The sequence below is a fragment of the Entelurus aequoreus genome, linkage group LG25 (genome assembly GCF_033978785.1).
Source record: "Entelurus aequoreus isolate RoL-2023_Sb linkage group LG25, RoL_Eaeq_v1.1, whole genome shotgun sequence".
NCBI lineage: Eukaryota > Metazoa > Chordata > Actinopteri > Syngnathiformes > Syngnathidae > Entelurus > Entelurus aequoreus.
Window position 1 is genome coordinate 34,617,644 of NC_084755.1, and position 23,724 is coordinate 34,641,367.

General features: G+C 39.2%; 2 protein-coding genes across 3 annotated transcripts in view; both read right to left on the reverse strand.

Annotated features, from left to right (window-relative positions):
- abat (4-aminobutyrate aminotransferase) overlaps positions 1-23,724 on the reverse strand; it is a 212,215-nt gene that overhangs the window by 94,835 nt on the left and 93,656 nt on the right. The gene's annotated exons all lie outside the window — the stretch shown is intronic.
- Positions 781-22,696, reverse strand: rcn3 (reticulocalbin 3, EF-hand calcium binding domain). 2 transcript variants are annotated; one of them, XM_062036484.1, is made up of 8 exons: positions 22,608-22,696; positions 18,451-18,684; positions 14,770-14,963; positions 14,526-14,698; positions 14,395-14,455; positions 14,236-14,327; positions 10,027-10,134; positions 781-970 (listed from the first exon to the last, which is right to left on the reverse strand). In XM_062036484.1, the coding sequence occupies exons 2-8, from the start codon at positions 18,663-18,665 to the stop codon at positions 863-865; spliced, it is 951 nt and encodes a 316-aa protein (XP_061892468.1). In that variant the 5' UTR covers positions 18,666-18,684; positions 22,608-22,696; the 3' UTR covers positions 781-862. The 2 variants fall into 2 exon arrangements, with proteins under 2 accessions (XP_061892468.1, XP_061892467.1); XM_062036483.1 differs by lacking the exon at positions 781-970 and adding an exon at positions 6,353-7,120.

The following is a 23,724-nucleotide window of genomic DNA, read 5'->3' on the forward strand; positions in this document are numbered from 1 at the left end:
CGGCCCCCGGTAAAAATTAATTGCCCACCCCTGGTCTAGTCTCTTACGTGAATGAGCTAAATAATATTATTTGATATTTTACGGTAATGTGTTGATAATTTCACACATAAGTCGCTCCTGAGTATAAGTCGCACCCCCGGCCAAACTATGAAAAAAAACTGCGACTTATAGTCCGAAAAATACAGTACACATTTATATTGGGGTAATCAGAGTTTTACGTATCATTGCAGCGACTATCTTTTTAAACAGGGTGCAGCGCTACGTTTATCTCCAGTCCCCTTGCCTGCTTTGGCCATGCACACTCCTCTTCTTCACCTTCTTCCTGATTTCCAACCATTTATGTTTTTATTACAGCCTGTGTGCGGTCCTCGAAACCCACAGCATTGACAGGCTCACAACCTCTTTTGTGCGCTCCAACCACGAGAAAGAAACCCCTCTACCGATTAAAAACATCCCACTTGGATGCAACCGACTAGCTCACCCTGAAACATTTCAGCAGATTAGCAAGAAATGATGACCAATTACAATTCAGCAGGAACTGAATTGTGATTTGGCAGTCCGTGCAGATCTCAGGCAGGTGTATCATTTCAAAATGATTTGCGTTTTTATAAGAGAATGTGGTCTGGGCCACGCATACATCTGCGTCCAGTTCCCCATTTATTGGGATGTAACAAAGAATTTTACTCGGATTAGTACGTGCTTATCTGAATTGTTTCTTGCGTACAAGGTTTTCTGGATTTGAACGTACGCCAATTGTTTTTGTAGGAAATCCACAAAACTCTTAATACATGAGACCCCTCTAGTATTTATTGTATTATTTGCAAAACACATAAAACATCCTAATTTCGTAGGCTATAAATATTCACAGTTCATCATGCTCTTCGACCTTCATGGCGCCGTAGTCTGTGATGGTGCTGATCTTGATGTCGTCGAGTTTGTCAAGCATCTCGGACAGTGTTAGAAGTCCATCCTGATGGACACACAACAGGGACGTGAAACACTAAAAGTTAGGGTGGGGGGCGGGGAGGTTGCACAGATGGTCTGACAATTTCTTAGGACAAGAGGGAATAGGGCACAGAGAGACTTTGAAGGGGAACTGCACTGTTTTTGGAATCTTGCCAATCATTCACAATCATTATGAGTGTCTTTTAAAACACTCTTTTTTTTAAATGATTTTAAAGATGATTGATTGATTGAGAAGTTCATTGACATCTTAAAGAATTGAATCAATGTAATGCTTTAAAAAGGCATATGGATGGCACAAAAAGCCAAAAGGCTTGTTTCCATTGTGGTCCATTAAATATTCATCACATTTGATACATTCAATAATAAAATATATATATAACCTGAAACATGTATACAACAAATTACATTAAAAAAATTGATAAATTATGTACATATACACAGTATACATGATGCGGCTAATGGGAGCAGTGTTGGGACTAACTTTGTAACGCGTTACAAAGTAACGCGTTAGTCCCAACACTGCTCCCATTAGCCGCATCTTTCAAGCGTTTTTTATCATGGTCTTTTTGTACATATTGTTTTTCAAATCACCTGACATGTATACTGTGTATATTTACATAATTTATACTTTTTTTTAACGTAATTTGTTATATACATGTTTTTACTGTAACGCCGTTACTTTCGGCGGTTTAATAGTAATCTAACGCGTTATTTTTTATATTCAGTAACTCAGTTACCGTTACTACATGATGCGTTACTGCGTTATTTTATGTAGTATCGCTAGAAACTGAGAAGATCTGAGTGTTTAATTGGAGCACTGCAGAAGAGGCGACGGAGAAGAGGCGCGCTCTGTGTGTGTTTATGTGTGTGTGTGTGGGAGGGGGCGTGTCTGTGTTTACGTCATGGCGGAGCCAGAAGTCGAGTTTCTTAACATGGAGATATTCTCACTACTTTTCTATTGTCGACCACAAAGAAAATAACATTTTAGTTAAATGTAAGTTGTGTCTTGGATCAAATGATCTTATCCTAGCAATTCAAATCTGCTGAAACAGCTACAAAAGCAACATGCTTCGACGAAGCTAGTAAAGAGAGACACACTTCACCTCCTAAGTAACAGCGGCTGGATTTTAACGAGGCACTGTATTCATTTCCGGGACTTATTTATTTTGCACATTGATTTCTGATTCCATAGTAGCACACGTCTGACTTCTGGCATTATGTGTGTTCCTACTTCCGGAATCAAACACGAGAGTGTTTTCTAAACATGGCAGACTTGGTAACAGACAACAAAAAACGACTATTTTTGGACAAATTTGGATTTACAACCCTATACTTTTGAAGCTAAATATATTGATGCTTATAGAAGTGAGCACAAAGGAAGAGAGAGACGTCGGAGCAGACGGTAGCCGGGAGAGGGGAATAAAAAGCAAATTTGACGCCATAAATATGGAACTTGGAGACAAGCTTTTTCGACATAAATGGATTGCTTACCCAAAAATCAACATGAAACTTCCCCGGCCAGCTGGACTAAACAGACAACTGTCCATCGAGTGAGTCACTTTAATATTGATCATGATACACGCAGCACGTCATGTGTGTTATTACAACTACAGTACTTACACTGTCTGGCTAGCTGTGTACAAACAAAACATGAAATGTGGGCTAATACTTTACAGATACTGTAATATGATTGTTCATGTTTTTCAGTCAGTATAGATTGGTGTCTTATCGCAGTGTTGTGTATTACAAACTCAAACGTGTTTTGTGTTGTTGTAGAAGCTAGCTAGATTATTTTTTGCTGTAGTTAGCCTTTACAACTAATACCGTAGCACGCCAAAGTGTTACTACGCTAGAAGAAGAGTTCTTTAGTGTTTGCTCTTACACTAACAATGTCGCTACAGCTTGGTTATTATACAGGTTACGAAACGTAAATCAAGTATTGTTGACGTTTTTTTATGCATTTTTAAAGTAATTTAGTGGTAGAATTGAATGCTCCAGTTGGCTGCATTGCTAGCCACCTAGAACGAGCCAATTTTTATATGTTAGAAAGCGAAAACAAACCTTTGTCTTGTTGTCTCTCATGATTGTGAACGATAGGTTAAATTCCAAAAAAGTGCAGTTCCCTTTTAAGGCACACTTTATTTATTGAAGTTTGGACAAATATTTGTGGTATTTTTTTCAGGAAGGTACACATTGCTAGTCACAATCACCATTCAATACAAAGCAGAGAATGTGATGAACAGAAAAATGTGTTGTCACAGGCTGTGTCCAAAAAAGGTCACCTAACAACATAAACCATTGCAGAACAAGGTAAAAAAAACGTTCCCACACGACCGCCTCCAAATTTTGCTGTAAATTTTAATTTTAAAGGAAAGTTTATCCTCAGTTTGTGTATTTCTCATCTTCCCATGCCGGCAACCGCACAGGGCTTACGACCAGGTAAATCTGTCCCTTGACTTTCACTTCAGCTGCCCTGACTCCACCAGGACATTTCTTGACTACTCTGCCGATTGGCCACTGCGACCTGGGGAGTTGCCGATCAACCAACATCACCACTTGTCCACTTTTTGGATTGTCCGTGTCCTTATACCACCTGAGCCACTTCTGTAGGTCCGGAATAAGTTGTAGCAAAAAAGGTCAGTCAGAACCTGGCTGTGTTGCCATCACCCTCTGCTCAGTCGATCACTGGATGCATAGATGGTCTGCGACCAGGTCTGGATCAGCAGGATCTGAGGAATTGTACCCAAGGGGCTTTGCATTGAGTATCCCTTCCACTTCAAGTAGCACAGTCTGCAGTACAGGTTCTGACACCGTCTGATCATGCAGTACCATTTGGAAGAGCTGGCTTAATTTCTAGGCCCCATGCTCCTTCAAAATGTGGGGACCACGAAGAGTCGAAGCGAAACTCTATCTTTGGTCCTGCCAATTGTTCTTGAAGAGTAGCCTTCAAGGTCAGAAAGTTTGCCTGCAGCTCAGCAGCGCCTTCTCGAAAATTAGTTCCTCTGTCGGCCAGAATCTTGGCCTATCACAGGAAGTGATGAAGCGGCGCAGTCCCATTAGAAAGACGTCAACACAGCTTGTTGTCATGCACTCTTTGTTTGTCGGCCCACTTTGATGTTGTTGGGGCTGAAGTCGTCACCCCGGTACACTAGAAGGGTGACTTGGCAGAGACGTGCAGGGGGTAGTGCGGCCATCTGGTATTCCATGCACCTAGTGGTGACGTTTTCATATATTCTCTTCCTCTCAGAATCTAGTACCTCCTCCTTACCTCTGCAAATACTCTTTCAGAACCTGGATGAACAAGTTGGCTGGAATACTAACCATAACATCTCAATTAGCGATTTAATAAACAAATTAGAACGGTATGGTATCAGAGGGCTGGTTTTAAACTGGGTAAGCTTCTTAACTAACAGGAAGCAATACGTGAAGCGAGTCGAACACACATTTAGAAGGGTAAATATATCTTGTGGCATACCCCAGGGATCAATACTGGGGTCAAAATTGTTCAATCTCTACATATAATTGTAAAGTTCCAAAAGACTTAGTTTTATTCGGTTTTGTTCAGGAGAAAACACAGAAGTTGATACAAATAACAGAAGAAATGGTTTGACAAAAACAGACTATTCTTGAGTTTAAGTAAAACTAAAATGATATTTGGTAACAGCAAAACAGAAAGTCCAAACTCAAATAGAAATACATTTGAAAGAATAAAATACACTTTAAGTTTTAGGTGTAATTATAGATAAAGTTAACTGAAAATCTCACTTAAAAAATATATATAAGGTAGCAAGAAACATTTCGTTATGAAAAAACAATGAATAAAGCCAAACATGTTCTGGACCAAAAATCACTCCATATTCTCTACTGCTCCCTAGATTTACCATATCTGAGTTATTGTGACAGTAGAATTATGAGGAAATAACTACAAAAGTACACTTCATTCACTAAATGTGGTTAGAGTGTCCGCCCTGAGATCAGTAGGTCGTGAGTTCAAACCCCGGCCGAGTCATACCAAAGACTATAAAAATGGGACCCATATTACCTCCCTGCTTGGCACTCAGCATCAAGGGTTGGAATTGGGGGGTAAATCACCAAAATGATTCCCGAGTGCGACCACCGCTGCTGCTCACTGCTCCCCTCACCTCCCAGGGTGTGGAACAAGGGGATGGGTCAAAAGCAGAGAGTAATTTCACCACACCAAGTGTGTACGTGACTATCAGTGGTACTTAAACTTTTTTTAACTTTAAATAATCATATAGTCCCTACCAATAACTTAGTAGCCTTAAAGTTAGGTTTCCTCTGATGGTACCGATATATGCCTGGGCCAATGGACTATTAGGACTAGTTTTAGGCTCAGGTGATTTTGTACAGTGGTAGTGCACATTGGATGGATGCCCTTGAGTACTCTTGTAGCGCTTTGTTGACCTTGCCTGGTCTCGGAACATGTAGGATGAGCCACATCACCGTTTTGATTCAGGACTTTACGATTGGGAGGTTATTTTTTATGCCTAATGCTGCTATGTAGCCATCTTGGCTACATAGCAGAAGAGCAGTGGAAAGAAGAGAAACAAACAGAAGAGCGTCATACATACTGGGTTCATTTAGGACAGTGGTTCTTAACCTTGTTGGAGGTACCGAACCCCACCAGTTTCATATGCGCATTCACCGAACCCTTCTTGTTTTGTTTTTTTTCAAATTCAAGACAAAATTATATATTTTTTGGTAACACTTTAGTATGGGGAACATATTCTAAGTAACAAAGACTTAATTTAAGAGTTTTTTGGACACTAGGGGAACATATTCTCAGTAACCAAGACTTAATTTAGAGTTATTTGGTTAGGGTTAGGGTTAGAGGGTTAGGGCCAGGGTTAGAGGGTTAGGGTTATAATAAGGCCATGTTAGTTAACCACTAGTTAAGAGCCAAGATGTTACTAATTTGCATGTTAATAAGCAACTAATTAATGGTGAATATGTTCCCCATACTAGAGTGTTACCATGTTTTTTTACTGGTGCACAAAATGAACCGTGCATGAACATCACCTTGTTCAAAGAACAAAACCAACACAGCGCATAAACTCACAACAAATTACACACTTGCAAATCAGTCTGACTTCTGCTGTTGCCGTATCCGTAATACGCCGATAGGGAGAAGTTTTTATTTACACGATGAGTCGGGTGTGTTTTGACCTCCGCCGAACCCCTGAGCCCGACTCACCGAACCCGTAGGGTTCGATCGAACCCAGGTTAAGAACCACTGATTTAGGACTCAGTGTACTTATTCAAGTGTACTGACACAATTACTTTCCAACTACGGTACAGTAAAAAAACAAGCTATTTCCTTGAGTTAGTAATAGTAACGAGTTAGTAACTGTGATTGGTATGAAAAGATAAAATCACCACATGTTGGAAAATATTTTATTTGTAACAGTTATTTTGTTGGTAACATATTTTAGTAGCCAACGTTTCTGACACACCTCACTCCTTACTGGGCGCAGTCGTACGTTCTTTGCATCCAAAAACTGCTACTATCTTGCCTTTGTTTCTTACATATGATGTCATAAACAAACGTGAAAGTGGTTGTTGGAGTGTTACACCACGGCGGTTTTCAGTAACCACTTTTTAAAGCTCAAACTCAAAACACACTACTGTACCATCAAATTGTGAAGATTGTCATTCAGCCAGGTTATTGTATTGTCAGGGCATTGGATCGGTTTCAACTGGACTGTTCAGGTTGCCTTGGAAGACGTCAGTTTCATGCTCAAAGACTAGATGGGCCTGAACACTCCAGCTGCGATACAATCAAAGTCCTGAGAATATCAAATTGAAATGTTTTAGTATGAAAAGTGGGAGTGTGTCACCTGTATCCACATACACGGTATGTGACAGTGTGTTGAACAGTAACTGAGCATGAGCAAGTGTGAACAAGATTACAAGTTCGTACTCTGGATCAGAGTCCAAATTGGCGACCTGTCCTACCCAAACCCCCTTCCCCCCCAACCCCCGTGAGCAAACGTCAGATGAGCTCCTCCTGGAACACAACGGCTCATCAAAGTTCGTCGTGTCTCTTAGTTAAATCCTCTCCGTAATTGGTGGCCTGGCTGCCCACAAACATGTTCCAGTTGGCCAGGATTTCCTTCTTGCTCATCTTCTCGTCCTGACCATCCATTCCCCGCATTGGTTTGATTGACAGGGGTAGATGTGGGAAATTAGACATGAAAGGCAAGAGAAGAGTAAGAGAGAGAAGAGTAATTAAGAATGAATTACATCACAATTACAGAGAATTAATCCCATCATGTTTAATAATTCACATTTTGCTGCGTCTGTTGATCCATCTACCTGGTTATTGTATTGATCTGCACTATATGTATTATTATAGCTGACTTTTTAGTTTTTCATTGTTTTACTTTGTAGCTGTATGTAGTATTGGCATCTGTGAAAACTCTGCTATTTTATGTTTTTTTGATATTTACCTTTTATTTTCATGTATTTTTACTAGGGCTGCAACTAACGATTAATTTGATAATCGATTAATCTGTCGATTATTACTTCGATTAATAATCGGATAAAAGAGACAAACTACATTTCTATCCTATCCAGTATTTTATTGGAAAAAAAACAGCATACTGGCACCATACTTATTTTGATTATTGTTTCTCAGCTGTTTGTAAATGTTGCAGTTTATAAATAAAGGTTTATTAAAAAGAAAAGAAAAATAACCTCTGCGCATAGCATGGATCCAACGAATCGATGACTAAATTAATCGGCAACTATTTTAATAATCCATTTTAATCGATTTAATTGATTAGTTGTTGCAGCCCTAATTTTTACCTTATTTTTTGTGGACTTTTTCTATCTGCACTACAATCAATTAATTTCCCCATTGTGGGATATATAACGCCTATCCTATTATTATAATGTTTAGTCATGTCTTCTGATGCATTTTATTGGGAAACGTGCATTTTTAAGTATTGATGTACGTGCGGACTTGCATTTCTTTTAACCAGCTGCACTCTTCTTGTCTTGTAATTCTAAATTTAAATGCTCGATTACGACTTTCTTAATACGATTTCTTTTAGTGCCGCGTTTGACTTTGCAATATTTTCAAAAGATGATTTCCCTCTCATACATTTCCAACAAGCGTCATCGCTACTCGTGACTTTTCGTTTGGTTTCAGCAGTCAATGTATGTCAATTGGTTGGCTAAGTTGGGGCTCTAAACATCATTTTCTTTCATATATTGTCACACTTTATTCATGTAAAATGTTTGTTTTAATAATCTTTTCAAACCAAACTCGAATTTAATTTGATGCATGTACTAAAACAAATTCATGGGAAATACATCATTCAATACTATTTTTTTCATGCAAAATAACACATTTTACACAATTAAAAACAATTTAGAATATTTATATAAAATTGGCCTATATATCTTCCTGGCCACGTGATCGACCGGTATCAAACCCACTTTTTCTGCTTACTTGCCTAGCACAAACAGTGACTCATGGGGGGGCGTTGTGAACACCTGCAGAAATTTGCCGTTATATTCTAATTAGTGACGGAGCAGGAAGAGTCTAAGATTAAGTTTGTGGTAAAATTTAATCTGACGTGCCCTGTCATTCATTTTATATGTATCTCTTCATGCAAAATGAGGACCTCCACCAATCACAGCCTGGCTTGCAGTTTTTTCTAGCATCACACATTATTTAAGGACAACAGCAAAATACTGAAGAGAAGTTAATTTACGCTAACTGAAAGCACTTTTTGAGTACTTTTTATGTTTAATATGTATTTTTTTAGACATCTATAAAGAAAAATAACTTGAAAAATGTACTTGAATGTTTACTTTCTATACTTAAGTACATTTTAGTGATCATTTAGTGTCTTAAAAGGGGCTGTTTGCAAATTGCTCAAAGGTACCTTTTTGTACCAAAAAATAGAATCTTAGGTTAGGTTAAAGAGAACTAATATTTTTGAAATGTCTATAATTTTCACAATTACTACTCTATTTTCCGGATTATAAGCTGCTACTTTTTTCCTACACTTTGAACCCTGCGGTTTGTACAAAGGTGCGGCTTATATGTGGATTTTTTTCCGCTAATGGCTAAATTATGGAATGGATAAGCAAAGGAATCAAACCATGTACTAAAATGATCCACTTTAAGAAACTGTTCAAACCCAAAGTGTTCACAAAGTGCAAGGAAGAAGAATCCTGATAAACATCTTGATCCTTATTAAAAAAGGATAAAATCTTCTTAATCTCATAAAGAATAAATAAAGACGTTAATGACTTTCCTGTTTTGTTTGCTCAGCCGTTTTACTGCCGTGTTACAGGCACCATTTGGTAACAATTAATGTATGTAAATAAACATTTACACAATTTTTCATATAAATAACTAATTTCACAATTTACCGGTATAAGGTATATCTGCGGCTTAAAGTCTTGTGCGGCTAAAAAATGGCCCCCTAAAATTTAGTGGGTGTGCCTTATAATTCGGAAAATACAGTAAATATATTGAAGGATAAATACATTTTTTGAAATAAAAAATCACACAAAAGCAGTCCAAGTTAAAGTTAAAGTTAAACTAACAATTTGCAGTTATGTTGTTGTTATGATGATACAATGATTCAATATATTCAATGGTAGCTAACGTTCATAGCTAAACTTTGAAAATGACTATATTACTAGCTGACAACAATACAAAGTAATGTGTGTGTGTTACATGGAGTGTAGTTTACGTGCTCCACGCCGAAAGACGGCGGGATATAAAGCTTAATGGAAACAAACAGTCCCTTTTAATATACCAACTACTTCAAGACTTGAGTCATTTTCCCGCTAGCTAGCTAGTTTCAGATTGATTGATTGATTGAAACTTTTATTAGTAGATTGCACAGTACAGTACATATTCCGTACAATTGACCACTAAATGGTGAAACCCGAATAAGTTTTTCAACTTGTTTAAGTCGGGGTCAGTTCTTCTAAATCCAAATAAAGACAATACAAGGCCAACAAAATGTGTGTTGACATGTTTACTATTCGGGGCCCGAGCAGCGTCATGGTTACCTGGTTGTTGTCCGTCTCGTGGATCAGGTGTTTGGCTTCATTGTCAGCATGGTCCACTTCTCCTGGTAAAATCCAGTGGGCCACTTCATTGGCGTCCATGTGACCATCCTGTGTGACACATGGCTATGTTACATGGGAAGCCATTGTGAACAGGGCATTGCACAAATGAACCACTACGCGAAATTAAAACGAGACAAAAGTAATGCGAAAAAGAATCAGGAAGGATAAATTGTGAACTTTGACCTAGAGAGATATATTTGATATACAGTATCAATTTGGCGGACGACAGCGCTTTGAATACATTCGTTTTATCGTAATACTGTAATAATGTTGATAACATACTCTAGTGTCCGCAAATTTAACTGCAACAAGCGAACAAAACAATGTAGCATGCTCGCTAGCGGCTAATGTCCCTCCACAGTATAGCTTCTAAATCACTAATACTCTCCTCCATGGCGGAAATAAACGGTGTTCCTTACATGTACCGTTATCACTGGAGGACTACAGCAGTGGTTCTCAACCTTTTTTCAGTGATGTACCCCCTGTGAATTTTTTTTTAATTCAAGTACCCCCTAATCAGAGCAAAGCATTTTTGGTTGAAAAAAATAGATAAAGAAGTAAAATACAGCACTATGTCATCAGTTTCTGATTTATTAAATTGTATAACAGTGCAAAATATTGCTCATTTGTAGTGGTCTTTCTTGAACTATTTGGAAAAAAAGATAGGTTTTTATGTATATTTATAAAGGATTTTTGAATTCTTGCTATTTTTAGAATATTTAAAGAAAATCTCACGTACCCCTTGGCATACCTTCAAGTACCCCCAGGGGTATGCGTACCCCCATTTGAGAACCACTGGACTACAGGATAAGGAAAAGCTAAACATGCTACACTACACACTGTAGGAAGCATAAAAAGCATAGCTAAGCTAGAACTCTTGACTTTATTACACATTCTGTATTAAATAAAAGTGAATAAGGAAATTATTTCTATTTGAATTCATATTGTCACACCGCCATGCTGTCATTTTGTCGGATTACAGTTGGGCTTAAGAATTGTAGTAAATTAATGATCCTGTATGTATGAACATCATCGGTATGGTAACTACTTGGTATTGGATCGATACCCAAATCTGTAGTATCAGCCAAAACGAATGTAAAGTATCCAAACAACAGAAGAATAATTGCTTATTACATTTTAACCAAAGTGTAAACAGAAACATAATCGGTCCTTCAAACCGACAGCCATCAGACTGTATAATGCATATGTTCCTTCTTGACTGCACTTAAATGTAGAGTATATGTAGTATATGTAGAATATATGTATATTATATATATATAATAGATTATATTATTTATTATTATTCTTGTCTATTGTGAGCGAACTGTGGTGCTGAATTTCCCCCAGGGATCAATAAAGTGCTTTCTATTCTATTCTATAATAAATAATAGTTTTGAGAAAATAATACATGAAATAACTCATTATGTTACCGCGTACGTCAGCAACCAAATTTGGCGCCTTTGTAACCCGTTTTAAAATGGTGCTATTGTTATTTATATGCCAACTAATATATTGTGACACATTTTGTTATCGCCAGAGGCTGTGATATGTATATCATAAGGGTGTAACGGTACACAAAAATTTCGGTTCGGTATGCACCTCGGTTTAGAAGTCAAGATTCGGTTCATTTTCGGTACAGTAAGAAAACAACAAAATATACATTTTCTGGTTATTTATTTACCAAAATGTGTAAACAATGGCTTTATCCTTTTAACATTGCTTTAAAATAGCTGTGTGTGTGATGGATGTGAGCCACCACTAGGCTGATCAGTGCAACAGCAGGCAGTCAAGAATGCTAAGCATAACAATAACATACATATACACACAGGGTCCATTGCCAGGGTTCATGCAGTCAACATATATAAAATAAAAACTAAATAAGATAAGGCTCAGAATTGGTTTCTAAACAAAACCTTTCTACTTATAAAGTGCAACATTTCCACATATAAAGTGCAACATTAAAGGCCTACTGAAAGCCACTACTACCGACCACGCAGTCTGATAGTTTATATATCAATGATGAAATCTTAACATTGCAACACATGCCAATACGGCCGGGTTAACTTATAAAGTGCAATTTTAAATTTCCTGCCACACTTCCGGTTGAAAAAGCCTTCGAAGGATGACGTATGCGCGTGACGTAGCCCGAGGAACAGAGGTATGCCTTCTCCATTGAATACAATACAAAAAAGCTCTGTTTTCATTTCATAATTCCACAGTATTCTGGACATCTGTGTTGGTGAATCTTTTGCAATTTGTTTAATGAACAATGGAGGCTGCAAAGAAGAACGTTGTAGGTGGCTGTAGCAACACAAGGACCACATACTCGGATAGCAGACGCCTAGCCGATGCTAGCAGACGCCTAGCCGATGCTAGCAGACGCCTAGCCGATGCTAGCAGACGCCTAGCCGATGCTAGCAGACCCACCGCACGGATGATCTGGTGAAGTCCTTCGTCGCGCCGTCAATCGCTGGAACGCAGGTGAGCACGGGTGTTGCTGAGCAAAGCAGATGAGGGCTGGCTGGCGTAGGTGGAGCGCTAATGTTTTTATCATAGCTCTGTGAGCTCCGGTTGCTAAGTTAGCCTTAGCGTCGTTAGCAACAGCATTGTTAAGCTTTGCCAGGCTGAGATCTATTAACCATGTAGTTACATATACATGGTTTAATAGTATTGTCGATCTTCTGTCCATCCTTCCAGTCAGGGATTTATTTATTTTGTTTCTATCTGCATTTGAGACAGATGCTATCACGTTAGCTCAGTAGCTAAAGATGCTAAAGAGCTTCGTCGATGTATTGTCGTGGAGATAAAAGGCACTGTAATGTCCATTTCGCGTTCTCGACTCTCATTTTCAAGAGGATATAGTATCCGAGGTGGTTTAAAATACAAATCCGTGATCCACAATAGAAAAAGGAGAGAGTGTGGAATCCAATGAGCCAGCTTGTACCTAAGTTACGGTCAGAGCGGAATTTTTTTTTTATTTCACTGCATTCTAGTCCGTCACTCTAACGTTCCTCGTCCACGAATCTTTCATCCTCGCTCAAATTAATGGGGTAATCGTCACTTTCACGGTCCGAATAGCTCTAGCTGCGTTGAAAACAATAGGAAAATATGAGGGAGTGAACAACTGACAATGTCACGCTACTTCCGGTAGGGGCAAGGTTTTTTTTTATCAGAGACCAAAAGTTGCGAACTTTATCGACGTTGTTCTATACTAAATTCTTTCAGCAAAAATATGGCAATATCGCAAAATGATCAAGTATGACACATAGAATGGATCTGCTATCCCCGTTTCAATAAAAAAAAATTCATTTCAGTAGGCCTTTAAACTGCTTTAAGTTGTTGCTCAGATTAAATAAAATGACAAAACTTTTCTTCTACGTATAAAAAGTGCAACATTAAACAGTTTCAAGTCAACTCAGCCTTAGATGAACTTTTCTTTTCCCCCCCCAGACTTTAACCTTAGTGACTTTCACTCAATCTTCATGTTTTTTGCCAGAAAAATCAGTTTATCCACATTGTCTGCAGAAAGAGCAGACCTGCTTGCAGTTAAAATGTCTCCAGCTGTGGAAAATACCCTTTCGCTGGGCACGGAGGTAGCAGGTATGGCGAGGTAGTGCCTGGCTAAACTGGCAGTAATAGTATATATGGACTCATTGTACTTCCACCATAGAAGTGGCTCAAAATCTAGTTTTTAATGCAATATGGTCTTAAATCTGCTGCTATAAAAACATTTGTTATTGCTTTAGCCCTGCCTGACTCGCCGAGGAGAGGCTGCTTGAATGCGGTGTTTACACCACGCTCGTCTTTCTCTTCGTTGAAGCGATGTTATCCGTTGTTGTATCGCACCGCGAAGCCGAAATGTTCCCAAACGGGAGATCTTAACGAGGCAGGAGGGTCTTCCAGCTCTGGCTTTTTGCATGTTGTAGTAGCCCGGTCGTTGCTAGCATGCCGTGTGTTGTGCCTCGGTGTGCATTGTTTACACAACGTGCGGTGCGCTACTTAATATGTCCGTGTGGAAACTCGTTCGGTGCACCTCCGTTCCGAACCGAACCCCCCGTACCGAAACGGTTCAATACAAATACACGTACCGTTACACCCTTAATATATCATGATATAGATTTCAGGCCGTATCGCCCATCCCTACTGTACCTTGTTGGCGTCTCTCATCTCGGTGAAATGTTTCTTCTCAGTCTGGATCCACTCAGGTTCACTCTCTCCATCCTCTGGTGTGTACATGTCCCCTACACACACACACATTTAGCTCCCACACTAGGAGAGGAAGGGGTTAACCCGTGAGAAGACACCTACCGATGTATTCGTATAAATCGATCTTGCCGTCGCCGTTCTTATCGATGTCCTCGATTGTTTCCTAACGATTGGATGAACGAATGAATGGAATTGAGCATCAGAGAGTCTTTCTGCTGGGGATTTAAAAGTACCTGAACGACCAAGTCTCTCATGTAATCAAACTCCTCCGGATGCAGGAAGGCGGTGAACTCTTCACGCGTGGCGATCCCGTCCCCGTCCCTGTCGGCCATCTTGAAGCGCCTTTCGTCTCGGTTGAGCATAGACTTGTAGGTGGCTTTGTCGTCCACGTCGTCAAACTCCTCGCCTGAGTGGGACAAAAAAAAAGGGAATATTTGAGCGTCGATTGACAGAAGACGGAGTGAGAGGCGGACAGACCAAGATAGTAGCCATAGGTGGTGTTTTTGTACTCCTCCCAGGCGATCTTGTCATCCTGGTTCTTGTCGTAGTCCTTCCAGTGTTTGTTGACGTTGTCATTGATGTAACTCCTCTGGCGGTGTTTGATCCAATAATGCAGCTCCGCGTGGTTGACGAAGCCATCTTTGTTTGTATCGATGCGGTCCACGATCTTCCTGTGGGGGAGGAAGTGGACGCTGGGGGTCAGGTTGGAGAGTCCAGTTCACCAACGAGAAAGACTTTGTCAAGAGTGCGGTGCAGAAAAACCATGGCACAGAACTGATCTGACTGTGAGGTAAAATCAGGTGGTTGGATATTGACAATCTGGCTGGACGATTATGGCAAAAATTATTTTGATTGATATAAGGCTGCAACAACTAATCGATTAAATCGATTAAAATCGATTATAAAAATAGTTGCCGATTAATTTAGTCATCGATTCGTTGGATCTATGCTATGCGCATGCGCAGAGGCTTTTTAAAAAATAAATAAATAGACCTTTATTTATAAACTGCAACATGTACAAACAGCTGAGAAACAATAATCAAAATAAGTATGGTACCAGTATGCTGGTTTTTTTCCAATAAAATACTAGAAAGGATAGAAATGTAGTTTGTCTCTTTTATCCGATTATTAATCGATTAATCAAAGTAATAATCGACAGATTAATCGATTATCAAATTAATCGTTAGTTGCAGCCCTAGATTGATATTGTAATCCATACTTGCCAACCCTCCCGATTTTCCCGGGAGACTCCCGAATTTCAGGGCCCTTCCCGAAAATCTCCCGGGGCAACCATTCTCCCGAATTTCTCCCGATTTCCACCAACAATATTGGGGGCGTGCATTAAAGGGACTGCCTGTGGCGTCCTCTACAAACTGTCGTCACGTCCGCTTTTACTCCATTCAAACAGCGTGCCGGCCCAGTCACATAATATATGCGGCTTTTACACACACATAAGTGAATGCAAGGCATACTTGATCAACAGCCATACAGGTCACACTGAGGGTAGACGTATAAACAACGTTAACACTGTTACAAATATGCGCCGCACTGTGAACCCACACCAAACAAGAATGACAAACACATTTCGGGAGAACATCCGCACCGTAACACAACAGAACAAATACCCAGAACCCCTTGCAGCACTATCTCTTCCGGGACGCTACAATATACACCCCCGCGACCACCAAACTGTAGCTAACAGCACAATTGTCCCCGATAATATGAATTGGTTGATGTGGGAATTTTTTTAATCGGTTGAGAAATGTTGACGTAGTAACGCTTTGAATTGAGAAATGGTATTTTTGAATTCCTGATATTTTGGGGGAAAAAAGGGAATTTGTACAGGAAAAAAAGGGTTTATGTCCCAACTAAGAGGAATGTTTTGATGGTGGAATGATTGAAAAATGTGGACTGTGAAAAACTTTAGAACAAAAGGTGAAAATAAGGCTTTGGAAATCTGGTAATTCCTGGAATTTCTTTTAACATGGTAGTTTGATTGTCCAGGGTGCGTGGAAGGTGTTGAAAGTAGAACAGGTCCTATTGGGTGAGAAAAGTAGGAATTGTGAACGTTTGAAAAATGGCCCATTAATTTTCAATGGGAAAAATGTCCCGGTAATATGGGGTATTTTTAACTGTTTTTTTTTTCGTGGGCTCACGATTCTTGGTCGAGCCGAATGTTTTGACACTCGAACGGTTCCGATTGGGATGAAAACTGTGGGCTGTGGAAGCCGGCAAACTTTGGTGGAATAAGAAGTGGAATAGGGATGTCCCGATCCAGGTTTTTGCACTTCCGATCCGATACCGATACTGGCCGAGCATGTATTAAAGTTTAAAGTTATTTAGCCTACTTAGTTGTCAGATTCATGTTGAAAAGGGTTTTAGTACTCTTGATAACAACTAGCCAGCTGAATTAGGTGAGTTTGAATAATACACAATGGAGATGTTGACGTGCGGAGTTTCAAACACTCTTCATTTTCTAGCAGGGGACTTTTCAAATGATGCTACATTTTAGCAGTAATGCTACTTTTTAGAGCAACACTTTTGCCCCACACTTGACAAATTACGGTTGTCTGTTCGACATATTCCCACTTGAAGCCAAACCACCGCCAGATGATGGACCCCCTGCTGTTTTTCTTGGGAATTAATTAATTCTTCCTTCATTATTACCGCTCACACGGCTACGCTAGCATCACGGCTAACGTTAGCCTTGCTGCTACCTCTCTGCTGGGAGAGTGCGTATACGTATGTGACGTATGACGTGACAGTATGTGACGTGTGTAAGAAGGTGCGCTTGCTGTCTGTGAGAAGCAGACACAAGAAGGAGTGAGAAGAGCCTGTCGTGTAATGCCAGCAGCTAAAAGCAACTGCGTGAGAACGTATACTCGAATATCACGATATAGTCATTTTCTATATCGCACAGAGACAGCTGACATTTTTACCGGTAACTTTTAATTCACATGGCCGTCTTAACGGTTAGGACACAGACCTGTGGATGTGTTGAAGGTGTGCTGGAAAATGCGGAACGGAAATTAGGGAGCAGCAGAAAAGTGGAATGTATTATTTAAATCGGTGCGCTGGAAAACACGGACCGGATTTAAAAAAAACTGGATCTGGATCGGCATTTTCCCATGCCTTGCCGATACGCATTTTTTTGGCAAATATCGGCGGTCGATCCGATCCAAATATCGGCAAGAATCACTAAAAAACGAAACTCAGTTGACAGTAAAAAGTCGTTGTCACAATTGTTGGATATGACTTTAAAGCATAACCAAGCATGTATCAACATAGCTCTTGTCTCAAAGTAGGTGTACTGTCACCACCTGTCACATCACCCCCTGACTTATTTGGTGTTTTTTGCTGTTTTCCTGTGTGTAGTGTTTTAGTTCTTGTCTTGCGCTCCTGTTTTGGTGGCTTTTCCTCTTTTTTTGGTTATTTTCCTGTAGCAGTTTCATGTCTTCCTTTGAGCGATATTTCCCGCATCTACTTTGTTTTAGCAATCAAGAATATTTCAGTTGTTTTTATCCTTCTTTGTGGGGACGTTGTTGATTGTCATGTCATGTTCGGATGGACATTGTGGACACCTTCTTTGCTCCACAGTAAGTCTTTGCTGTCGTCCAGCATTCTGTTTTTGTTTACTTTGTAGCCAGTTTTAGTTTCATTCTACATAGCCTTCCCTAACCTTCAATGCCTTTTCATAGGGACACTCACCTTTTGTTTATTTTTGGCTTAAGCATTAGACACCTTTTTACCTGCACACTGCCTCCCGCTGTTTCCGACATCTACAAAGCAATTAGCTACCGGCTGCCACCTACTGATATGGAAGAGTATTACACGGTTACTCTGCCGAGCTCTAGACAGCACCGACACTCAACAACAACACATCATTTGCAGACTATAATTACTGCTTTGCAAAAAATATTTTTAACCCAAATAGGTGAATTTAGATAATCTCCCATGGCACACCAGACTGTATCTCACGCGGCACAGTGGTTGAAAAACACTGCTGTAGATGTTGGTGTAGGACACTATATGTGTGACACGTTTCTTACTTAAACTCAGAAACAAGGTTTTGTACGATATAACTGCTCTACATGCTTTACGCAGATTACTGGCAGCCATTTATTTCCTTTTTTGTTTGTTGCATCGAATAAAACCTACGCCAGTCTGTCTTTGCTCTCCTCTGGAGTCAGCTGGTCGAAGGTCTTTGCCTCCTCCTTCCCCAGGAAGGCTTCGTGGTCGTACTGGAAGCCGTGTTTGTCGTCGTGGTCGTGGTCGCTGAGATCAGCTTGGTGATGGACGCGTTTCTCCTGAGCCGGGACGGCGAAGGCGACGGCGGCCAGGAGGCAAAGCGATGCGAGTGACCTCAGGAGCATTGCGATTGCCTGTCAACAGCTGAAGGAGGAGATAAAAATATGAAAGCATGTTGACTTTCCAAAAGACAACGATAGCTCTTTAGATGCTAGAATTGTCAATTGTTGATTATGTCGACAATTTGCCAAGTCCGCTTAAGTTGACCTCAACTCACTAATAGAACTGGAAACCCGAAGAAGTGATATTTATGAAAAATTGGTCGGTTTATGTTGACAAGTGTTGTCGTATTTGTAATGACATTATTTTCTCTAAGCAGCGTGAAACTTCTGCAACTTCCTGTTCGGTGCAAAGTAAGCTTCAAAATAAAAGCGTTAGCCTAAGGGTGTAACTGTACACAAAAATTTCGGTTCGGTACGTACCTCGGTTTAGAGGTCACGGTTCGGTTCATTTTCGGTATAGTAAGATAACAACAAAATATACATTTTCTGGTTATTTATTTACCAAAATGTGTAAACAATGGCTTTATCCTTTTAACATTGCTTTAAAATAGCTGTGTGTGTGATGGATGTGAGCCACCACTAGGCTGATCAGTGCAACAGCAGGCAGTCATGAATGCTAAGTAGGGATGTCCGATAATCGGCCGATAAACGCGTTAAAATGTAATATCGGAAATTATCGGTATCGTTTTTTTTATTATCTGTATCGTTTTTTGTTGTTTTTATTTTTTTATTTTTTATTAAATCAACATAAAAAACACAAGATACACTTACAATTAGTGCACCAACCCAAAAAACCTCCCTTCCCCCATTTCTTTCTGTTATCAATATTCTGGTTCCTACATTATATATCAATATATATCAATACAGTCTGCAAGGGATACAGTCCGTAAGCACACTTGATTGTGCGTGCTGCTGGTCCACTAATAGTACTAACCTTTAACAGTTACTTTTACTCATTTTCATTAATTAGTAGTTTCTATGTAACTGTTTTTATATTGTTTGACTTTCTTTTTTATTCAAGAATTTTTTTTAAATTTAGTTATCTTATTTTATTATTTTTTTTAAATGATTTTTTTTTTTTAAGTACCTTATCTTCACCATACATGGTTGTCCAAATTAGGCATAATAATGTGTTAATTCCACGACTGCATATATTGGTTGATATCGGTATCGGTAATTAAAGAGTTGGACAATATCGGAATATCGGATATCGGCAAAAAGCCATTATCGGACATCCCTAATGCTAACAATAACATACATATACACACAGGGTCCATTGCCAGGGTTCATGCGGTCAACATATATAAAATAAAAACTAAATAAGATAAGGCTCAGGATTGGTTTCTTAACAAAACCTTTCTACATATAAAGTGCAACATTTCCACATATAAAGTGCAACATTAAACTGCTTCAAGTTGTTGCTCATATTAAATAAAATGACAAAACTTTTCTTCTACATACAAAAAGTGCAACATTAAACAGTTTCAAGTCAACTCAGCCTCAGATTAACTTTTCTTTTCCCCCCCCAGCCTTTAACCCTGGTGACTTTAACTCAATTTTTATGTTTTTTGCCAGAAAAATCAGTTTATCCACATTGTCTGCAGAAAGAGCCGACCTGCTTGCAGTTAAAATGTCTCCAGCTGTGGAAAATAGCCTTTCACTGGGCACGGAGGTAGCAGGTATGGCGAGGTAATGCCTGGCTAACTTGGCAGTAAGAAGATTGTTCTTCCACCATAGAAGTGGCTCAAAATCTAGTTTTTAATGCAATATGGTCTTAAATCTGCTGCTATAAAAACACCAACGGCATTTGTTATTGCTTTAGCCCTGCCTGACTCGCAGAGGAGAGGCTGCTTGAATGTTATCCATTGTTGTATCGCACCGCGAAGCCGAAATGTTCCCAAACGGGAGATCTTAACGAGGCAAGAGGGTCTTCCAGCTCTGGCTTTTTGCATTTTGTAGTAGCCCGATCATTGCTAGCATGCCGTGTGTTGTGCCTCGGTGTGCATTGTTTACACAACGTGCGGTACGCTACTTAATATGTCCTTGTGGAAACTCGTTCGGTGCACCTCTGTTCCGAACCGAACCCCCCGTACCGAAACAGTTCAATACAAATATACGTACTGTTACACCCTTACGTTAGCCTGAAATTCCACCACAATAACAAAATATTTTTTTGGGGCTACCAGAAGAAGTTTTACTGTCATTGTAGTGAAGAAATGCAACAAAAATAGGGCAGCAGCTCTGTTAAAGGGTAACTGGAATTTGGAATTTTGCCTGTCGTTCACAATTATTATAACAGACATGACGACGGATATATATATATATTTTTTTTAAAGCATTCTAACTCGCTAATGGGAGGTCATCTTGTCCGCCCATAAAACCAAATAAAATAAAACCATCCACAAAGCACCAACAATACTCCATTTACATTTCACGACTTTGATATTAACCAAGTATTAGTGATATCGTTATTATAAGCGCTAACGCAGACAAACTATTTATAGCAGCGCCGCGATCACTAGCGTGTGTGCGTATGTTTACATCATCGAGTGGTAACCGGTTTCCTCGCTTGCTTTGCTCGGGAAAGTTTATTGTAGATCATAAATAATGCCTTTCCCCTGGATAATAGAAGGATGAGGATGTAATCCGACAAGTTGGTACAATTTGACAGCCAATTTAGACCCGGGAAATGGCGAGAACGACGTGAACACGCTTGGTTCGTGAGACTTTTTCATCAAAAAAAGTAAAAAATTTGAATACACTGTAGCACTTTGAGGTTGTTTACTCAATGTAAAGTGCTTTTTACAAATAAAATCTATTATTATTATTAGAGTGTCCGCCCTGAGATGGGTAGGTTGTGAGTTCAAACCCCGACCGAGTCATACCAAAGACTATAAAAATGGGAGCCATTACCTCCCTGCTTGGCACTCAGCATCAAGGGTTGGAATTGGGGGTTAAATCACCAAAAATGATGCTGCCCACTGCTCCCCTCACCTCCCAGGGGGTGAACAAGGGGATGGGTCAAATGCAGAGGACAGATTTCACCACACCTAGTGTGTGTGTGACAATCATTGGTAGTTTAACTTTAACTTTTTTTTTCTACCAAGAAAAGTGCACTTGTGTTAGCTAATTTTACTTGTTTTGGAAAGTCTTGACAAGCCAAATTTTCTTGTTCTATTGGCAGATAATTTTGCTTAGTTCAAATAAAATACCCCTCATTTTTGTATTTTTTTTTCTTGTTTTTGAACACTGACTTTTTGTAGTGTGACCTAAGCCTAGATAAACATATGCTTATAATATCATTTGACTTAAACTGTAAGTAGGTTAAATATAATTGTATCAAAATTAATACATCAATATTTCAGTGTTATTTGAGTGGGGCCCCGTGCCCCTCAGTAGTGGAAAAGTTGGGGGCCCCGAGGTCAAACAGGCTAAGAACCCCTGAAGTACAGTATATCGATGGATCACTCAGCCCTTGGTATTGCCATATTTCAAAATAGTGAGGGATATCAAATATTAAAACATGGCTTAAAAATGAGCATTTGCTGCTGAGTTTGTTACAAGAATGACACGTTTGGGAAGAAGGACACACCCTTTGTTCATCTATTTGAAAATAAGCAGGACATGTTTAAAGGATCTGCTCACATTTTGCAGTGCAAAGTCAACTTTGTACACATACAATAATAATAATAATAATAATGATGACGTAAATATAAAATATCTGTTTAACTATATATGGAACTAATCCTTGGTCAGTACTTGAACTTTACATCATTCATTGTTTTGCATTGCACCTTAATAGAGTTGATATAGATTTAAATAATTAAAAAGACATTGTTGGTCATTCCCATTATCTCTGGGCTCTACTTTAGTCGTCACAAACCAGCTTCACGTTACTTCGCAATGCGCTAAAAAAGCGAAGTACGCGAGTCTTCAGTCACCTAAAAATCACCTTTCCGCGGTTTTATCAAGCATAAAAGTAGTTGGTAATAATTAAAAACTCACCACTTTCTTGTAACTTTCTTCACGCCTCCTCCGTTAGTGGTCTGGTTCCTGAAGAAAAGTACGCGTTGGCACTCGGTCCCTAACGCCGCTGTTAAAGAGGAGGAGGGGCTTTGTTTGACTGACCAATCAGGTTCGCCTCGAGAAAGCTTTCATCCAATCACATTCGCGCCCTCCTTCCGATTATTCTCATTGGCTGTGAGGCGCCACGTTGTCACGCAAAGGGAAATTGCCTCGCAATTGAAAAAGTGGTAGAAAAATGACGAAACACTGGAGAAGAAATGCGAAATAAACGGAAAAGGCGGCGGAAGCGTCCCAACATGCACTAAAACAACGTTGTCTTTTATGAGTATAATTTCATGATTCTGTAATGATTTTTTTATGTGGATTGTGGTGCTTTTATTCAGTATTTGAATGTTTTTTAAAAAAAAGCAAACAGAGTGTATAAGCAGGGGTGTCAAAGTCTAGGCCCGTGGGCCCGCAAATGAATCATCTATGGCCCCCCGGGATGATATTTGATAGTTGGTGACTTGTCCAGGGTGTACCCCGCCTTCCACCCAAATGCAGCTGAGATAGGCTCCAGCACCCCCCGTGACCCCAAAAGGGACAAGCGGTAGAAAATGGATGGATGGATAGTATTAGAAACGGCCCGCAGGCCACAGCTGCATGCTGCTGTTTTGCACGCAATAATACTCCATCAGTGTTGGTGCTACAAATTTTCAAAATGTGGTCCCAGGGACCCCATCAAGTCGTAAAAATGGGGCCCCACAGTACATTTTCATATATACATATATATGTATATATATATATATATATATATATATATATATATATATATATATATATATATATATATATATATATATATATATATATATATATATATATATATATATATATATATATATGTATGTATGTATGTATGTATGTATGTATGTATGTATGTATATATATATATATACATATATATGTATGTATATATATATATGTATGTATATATATATATATATATATATATATATATGTATGTATATATATGTATGTATATATATGTATGTATATATGTATATAGTATATATATATGTATTTATATATATATGTATGTATATATATATGTATG

Excerpts from the sequence above, each read along its gene's own strand:
- rcn3 (XM_062036484.1), bottom strand. The coding sequence starts at position 18,665 with ATGCTCCTGAGGTCACTCGCATCGCTTTGCCTCCTGGCCGCCGTCGCC. Across the intron at positions 14,699-14,769 it reads CACCTATGGCTACTATCTTG|GCGAGGAGTTTGACGACGTG; the intron begins GTCTGTCCGCCT and ends TGTCCCACTCAG. Across the intron at positions 971-10,026 it reads ACGAGACGGACAACAACCAG|GATGGACTTCTAACACTGTC; the intron begins GTAACCATGACG and ends TGTGTCCATCAG.